Source organism: Pteropus vampyrus, unplaced genomic scaffold (assembly GCF_000151845.1).
Source record: "Pteropus vampyrus isolate Shadow unplaced genomic scaffold, Pvam_2.0 Scaffold225, whole genome shotgun sequence".
In the NCBI taxonomy this organism is placed as follows: domain Eukaryota; kingdom Metazoa; phylum Chordata; class Mammalia; order Chiroptera; family Pteropodidae; genus Pteropus; species Pteropus vampyrus.
In genome coordinates, this window is record NW_011889006.1 from 2619379 (window position 1) to 2626629 (window position 7251).

Below are 7251 nucleotides of genomic sequence, written 5' to 3' on the forward strand. Positions count from 1 at the left end.
ATGGCCTCCTGACTCCCACCTTCCCAACGGTGGCAGAGGTAGTAGATTCCCTGACAGCTCAGTTCTGCAGTGAGTTTTAGATTTCTTTCCTAGAGGCTCAGTCTGATTCCCATCTCTCCAGCCCTTTGAATGACTGTAAGTTCCCAGTTATCTGGATTTCATCCCTTTCTGCTTAAAATAGATACAGTGGTGTCTGTTACCTGCAACTGAACCTTGTCGATAAAGTGCCTGATATGGAATAGGTGTCACTAAATGTTTGTTGAATGAATGAATGAATTAATGAATGGGTGGATGGCAAGTGGAGATTGCCAAGATGTCCACAGTGAGTTGGACAGTCATACCAATTGGACTCAATACAGTAGTAAAGCAGCTGACATACTGTAAGCGGGTAGTGAAATCAATTTGGTGGATTCTAACTAACATTTTTAAAAGATGAAATAGAATAGAAAATCTCAGAGTAGATCACATGTAGTAATGTGAGTATTGTTTTGTGAAACTTTAGTTACACACACACACACACACACACACACACACACACAATTTGTAGTGGCAATTATCTAAATACTCAACAACCAGCATGATGTAGATATCAACTGATAGGGATGGACGCCAACATATCTGCTGGTTGTCTGAATATAAAATATATCTTTTGTAATAATAAAAAAAAGTGATTGAAATCCATTGGTCTATGGAACATAGCTCAAGGCTTTTGGGGGATAAGAGGCAGCTAAGGGAACATGTCCATAATTCATTCCTGTCTCTGGAGCATTTCCTGAATCCAGAGCAACTCTCAGTGTGCTGCAACTTGGGATATTCTAGACACCCATGTTTCTGCCTGCTGGTATCTATTCCCATGGGGAACCAGCATTCCCTCATCTCTCTTGCCCCTGAGAGTCTGCTAATACCAGTCCCTGGCCCCCTGGTCACAGTGATTGGCCCAAATTGAGCCAATCAAAGTTTTCTAGGGCTTCACATATGGGTGCTGAAGGGAAGTGCTGGGGCTTTAAACAGCTTTGCCCTCCCCACTTCCACTGTCCACAGGAAGGCAGTCTCCTTTCTGGGAAAGAAAGGAGAGGGAGAGAATGAGGCCAGTGCAAAGGCTGAAGCCAAGGAGAAAGACATCTGAGGTCAGCAGGTGTGTCTCTCTGGACCCCTGAAGCCAGCCTCGCACAGCTACTGACCCAGTACTGTTCCTTTGGTTTTTATTTTTAAAATAACTTAGTCCATCTTGGGTTTCTTTCACTTGCAGCTAAAGGAGCGGTGATTACCTCATGGCTCCTTGAAGCAGGCAAGGACTGAGTGACTGAGTACTAATTGCCAAAGTGACTGAGTACTAATGTGGCTCAGAAATTCATTGAGTGAGAGAAGAATGAGATTCTGATCATCTGGTGCCAGTGAGTCTACACATGTACCCTACACTTACGCAGTGTGGGCAGGATGCCAGGAGGGAGCATCCCCTGTCACACTTCAAAGCTGCATGGAGCCCTCTGAAATCTGTCTCTTGCATGAACATCTCACCTGAATATATAGGGTTTGTGGGGAGCCCTCCACGGCCCCTCTGAGGAAGGCCTGGAGAAGCTCGGTCCACTTCCATGGGTGGAGGGCAATGGCCACCAGGTATGATTGCCCACTTCTGTCCTCCAGGTAGGAGCTCCAGAGTCTGATGGCTGGGTAGGTCTGGAAGAGGCTGCTGGTCAGTCAGCTCTGTCTTCTCCCTCTAGGCCTTTCCCTGCAGCTGAGCCGATAGCCCCTGGGAAGAGATAAGATGAGAACTGTGTGTTCTGAGCCCTGCCCGTGGGTGTGTAGGTGTGGTGGGGGGGGGGTGTGGGGGAGAGACAGACAGACAGACAGAGACAGACAGAGAGAGAAATAGAGAAATCCTGAGGTTGAGCAGGTGTCGCTCTTCCTCAGGGCATGCTGTACCTCTCCCTCTCTCGGAAGTCCCTCCTGTCCTCACAGAGAGAGCAGGGCAGCCTCCCTCACCCTCGTACTCCTGGCTCCCAGGCAAGGTCTGGGTCTCCCAGCCCTGACTCCAGCACTGCCATCACCAGCCCAAACTGTCCACTGAAGAGCCATTTCAGCTGAGGTTACTCTCATGGTCCCTAAAGTTCCTTGGGGGCACAGAATGCCCTGACTCCACTCTGCATCCTTCTACAAGCGGACAGCCCATCCTCACTGTGCTCTGCCTGCACTACTCATTCTCACCTCTAAATCTTTGTTCACTCTAGATCACTGCCTGGAAGGCTTGCCCAAATCCTAGTCAACCTTCACGCTTTGCAAAAGAGCCCAGGGCTGTCCTGAGCATTCTACATAGGACTTTGGGACCTCTACCTCTTCATCTCCAAACACGTTCCACTGAGGTCTTCTTCTTCAAGAAGCCTTTGCTGCACTGTCTCCACATGTCAAACTCTTTCAGGAGCCTACTTGTTCATCATTCTTCCCAGATTATCTTTCGAGTTCCTTCAGAAATGAAGTGAGTAACAAAGTTTTCACTAGGTCACTTTTCTCCAAAATTTTATTTTGGATATTGCAGACCGTTAAAACTTTCAAAAAATTTTGGAGACCAACAGAATTTGTGTATATATATTTAAAAACATATAAAACAACCAAGGAACAAAACGACCATTGTGTTCTTGCCACTGTTTCATAAAAACACGGAACACCAAAAAAGTAGGAAGGATATGATCTCAAAATAAAAAGTCATTCTTTAAATTACATTTATATTTAACCAAAAAAACCAGACTACTCTTTTTTTTTTTTTTCATTTTGCTGTAGACCAGTGAGAACATTATCATGGAAACCACCAGAAAGATAAAGGAAAGAAAAAGAGACACGGGAGAATGTCAGAGGAGGGAAGGAGAAAGGACAAGGAATGAGGAGGGTGGGCGGACAGAGGTCCACCAGTGAGGGGATGCTCTGCCCTGAACTGATCCCTCTTCTCCTTATACAAGACTGGGGTGGCCAGACTTGGGTCCTGACCAACAGGCAGAGCTGCGGCCATGCTCATAGGTCAGGCTGCTCAGTGACCACCCCACTGGCCCTAGAGATCCTGGAGATCTGGCTTCCACCCTTTCCCAGTGCAGAGGTGTTCTGGACTTGTGCTTGTGTCCAGTGCCAGCTGGATTTGGGAGACAGGCCATCGGTACAGGAGAAAAAGTACAGGACTTGGAATCAGGAGCCTGAGGTATAGGCCTGGCTCTGCTGAGTCATTTTGAAAAGCTCCTTCCTTTTCTGGGCCTCAGTTTCCTCCACTTAAAATGAAGATTCTGAACCAGTCTTGAGTCATTTCTGAGGAAAACTGAAGCCCTCTGTCAAAAATAATTTTTTAAAAGCCCTGAACAAAATATTTTGCATAGAATTTCAGGGGCTCCACTAACTCCTCAAGGCCTTCAATTCCCAAGGGCCTCTGGACCCCAAACCAAGAATCCCAACCTGCCAATCTGGACACATAGCTGCTGGCCTCTTGCCTTCAAATATTCCCCTTTACTGAGCAGTCGGCAATATTTTCCGATCATCACAATGGCAGGGCCAAACACCTCAGGGAAGGTGGTAACTCTATACAAAGAATTATTAGCCCCTGGGGCTCCTTGCCGGTTCACAGTGGAGCTGTGAAACACAATGAACTTCATGGATGGAGACACGGTCTAAAGAGAGTTTCAGATTGTGACTACAGGAGGGAGAGAACACAGTTATGACAGGAATCCCTTTACTGGGGACAAAGCCTTCTGGACATCTGACAAAGTGTAGGGCAGTGGGAAAAGCTTAGGCTCAGTAGCTAGAATGCCCTGGGGTTAGATCTGGTTCTGCAAATTAATTATGTTATTTGGGCAAGTTATTTTACCTTGAACCTTCTGGTTCTTCATCTGTAAAATGGGGATAAGGATTATGCAGCAGAAACGATAGAATACTCTAAATATTTCTGGATTCCTTTAATTTCCCAGCCTCCCTTGCAGAAGGTTGAAGTTATGTGACTAGTTCTGGCTAATGGTCTGTGAATAGAAGAACCATGTGTCACATCTGGTTGAGGCACTGGAGTGTCCATGTGCTTCCTCTATCTCTCTCTTCCATCTTCCATAATGACCCCAGAGGCCAGTCTTGCAGATGGCGTGGCTACAAGGTGGAAGAAAGGTCTCTTGTCCCATATCAGACTTCACATGAGTGGCAAATAAAGTATTATTATGCCACTGATCGCTACAGGCACTCTCCTTTCATCCTCTTTTTCCTTCTGAGTCTTCCTCCCTCCTCCCATCCATTCTTCCACACCCTGACTTTCATACAATTCACAGATAACTTCTTAGCCAATTAATCGACTCATTAGGACCGAAAGACTCATCTCGTCTTACCTCTTGATCCTTACAGATGACAAGACTGGGCCTGGAGAGGGTTTGAGAAGCACCAGAGGTCTGGGCTGGTTTATTCAAAAGATAAGGAGTTGCGGGGGGCGGGGCGCAATTTGGTGAAGCAGGGGCAGCGAGTCAGACTATCAAGAAGGGAGCTATTTTCATTTCGGTATACGAGTTTTGCATATTTTTTTCAAAATAAAGTTTTATTTTACAGTTTTAAGTTTTTATTTGGAAGTAATACATATGGAGGACCCCAGGTCCCCATAAATCCATAAAATTCGGCCTGTCCAAGGCTTGAATCAGGGTCTCACGGGAACGCCTTTCCTTACTCCATCCCTTTCCGGAGCGCTAGAAAAGGGCTTCTGCCGCGTTTTTGTCTCCGCTCTGAGACAGCCAGTGACCATTAACTTTCTCACCCTCCTCTTCCAGCCTAGGGCGGGCCCGGGGGAGCCGGGTCACGTGTTAGGGAAGGGGGTTTATCCAGGCGGCCCCTCTGGAGCTCCACCTGACCTCTGCCGCCTAAGCCCATGGCCACAGCCTTCGCGCTCATCGCGGGGGTCCTGCTCCCCGGCTGGGGAGAGTTCTCCCAGTTTAAAAAGGTAAGTTAATGAATGTGAGCCAAAGGGAATTTAGAACTTTCTACTTTGGTAGAGGGTGGTAGCCGAGGCAGCATAGTGTAGCCAGAAGGCTCCGGTTGGGTTTGTAGAGAGATGACTGGTGGGAGTGGGAACCACTCCAAAGTGGGGATTTGTTTCCAGGCTGGAAGCTTGATGTGTTCCCAAATGGACGTCAATGCTCTGTTTCATCTCTCTGGTGGTCTGGAGGTGAAAGAAGGTGGGCTTATGACCAGCAGTACCCCCTTACCCCACCACCCAGCACCCAATCCGACCCTCTTAGTCCCAGACCCCCCAGGCATACCTGCCTGCTCTGGTTTCTCCTCCTCTCCTCATACCTCCAGGCACAATGACTCTTCCCTTCTCCATCTTCCCCTGCCACTTTCTGCCACACTCCTACTAAAAGTATGATCTGGAAGTATCTGTGCTCCCCCTCCGCCCCCTGCCTCCCCGCGCCCAGCACAGGTTACCCTTTTGGACTCACAGAATTGAGGGGGGCCTGGTAAAGGAGAGACAGAGGGAAAAACATTAAATCTCCACTCTTCCTCTCCCCTGCTCCTCTGAGTGCTGCTGGGGGTGGGGGTGGGGGCGGCGGGCAAGGGTTGTGCAGTAGAGGGTGGGACCTGGGGGTGACTGTCTCATGGCTTCTCTTCTTGGCAATGTCGAGAACCCTCCCCCACCATGCCATACAGCCAGAGAGCTAGTGACTCAGGGCTTGTCCCCACAGGTGAATGGGGCTGTATGTTCTCATCGCTCTGAGTGCTTCAGTGACTGCTGCCTCATAGACTTGGACCAGGGTGGTACCTTCTGTGCCCCCAAGGCCAGAATAGCCATGGCATGCTTACCCCAGGTGAGGCTCTGAGGTGGGGTAGCCCCTTCTGGCAAGTAGGGTGGGGAAGGTTAAAAAAAAACACCCACGTGACTGCACCTGCTGTTTCACCCTCTGTTTGAGGTACCCTTTCTCCCTTCTCATGGAACACTCCTGTTCGTCCTGCAATACAACTCCAGCCACCCATACATCTGAGAAGCCCCATACATCTCCGTGGAATTCCCACACTCTAGGCTCATACCCTCCACAGAACGTGGATCTCCCTGATTTGCTATGCCTTCTGTCTGCCTCTTCAAGGTCAGGATTGCAGCACATTCATCTTTGAACCCCCTACCCCTCAGCTTAGTGCTCACAAATAGTAGGTGCTCAATAAATGTTTGTTGAATGAATGAATAACTACCCTAACAACACTGAGGCAAAGTAGGTGGGTAAAGATCTTCTCCCTAGTAAGCCCCACCTCCCTGCCACAATGGCCTTACTTCTAGAGATGAGCATGGCACTGCAGTGGCTGGACCACAGCTTTAGAGCTGGACCTGAGTGTAAATCCTGTTTTTTCCACCCTTTGTCTTTATGACCTCAGACAGGTCACTTCTCTTCTCTGAGCATTAGTTTCCTCATCTACAAAGTAGGACTAAAGTACCTACCCCTCCAAGTTGTTGGGAAGAGTATGTGATCCTAGCAATGACAGTGATCAACTGAGCATGGTTGTTATTAGCTGATGGAGATGCAGGAAGCAGAAAGCACAGTACGTCTGGTTCCTGCTCATCTTCTCTCACCTGGCCCTGTGCCCAAACCTTTCTAGGGAGGATGAGCTCGGCTTTCATGTTCCTTGTCAGGGGAGCTGCCAGTGCCCTTAGGACCTGGCCTGAGCTGAAGTGGCCAGAGGATCTTTTCATTATTAGTATTTAGTCTACTTTATTTCATTTAATCTTCACGATAACCTAGGAGGTGGGTTGCTATTGTTATCCCCATTTGACAGATGAGGAAACTGAGACAAAGAAGCTCGTTAACTTGCCTAAGGTCAGGAAGTTATAAGCTGTAGAGCTGACAGACCCCAGATCTGTCTCTCTCCATTACTTGTGCTTTTGTTCTTGCTCCCCAAGAAATTTAAACCCTCTTCCCTGCACCTTGGTGACCCCCAACTCTCATACTCATTTCTCACAGACCAAAGGAGCCATCAACATCATATGCCCCTGCCAAATGGGCTTGCGTTGCAAATCCAAGGACGTGATCTGTCCCCGCCGGTGCTATTTGTTTTAGAGGAGGATGCAGGATTGTCATTACCATCTTCCTCCCCTTCCTGGAGCCAGAGGCCTTGGGACCCTCCATCTGGCTAAAAATCCTGCTCCTGAAACATTAAAGTCACTTCCTGGCTCTGGCCTCTGTCTGTACTTCCTGGGAGAAGGAGCCTAATAGGGATTGTTCCAGTTTGGGGGTGGGTGAAAGGGGAGACTGGAGGCATGAA

The 7251-nt window shown here is 48.4% G+C and overlaps 1 protein-coding gene across 1 annotated transcript; it reads left to right on the plus strand.

The window, feature by feature from the left end:
- Positions 1-4870: 4870 nt before the first annotated feature.
- Positions 4871-7046, plus strand: CLPSL2 (colipase like 2). The gene is made up of 3 exons (XM_011373555.1): positions 4871-4942; positions 5685-5807; positions 6951-7046. Exons 1-3 carry the CDS (start codon positions 4871-4873, stop codon positions 7044-7046), a joined length of 291 nt encoding a protein of 96 aa, XP_011371857.1.
- Positions 7047-7251: the final 205 nt, after the last annotated feature.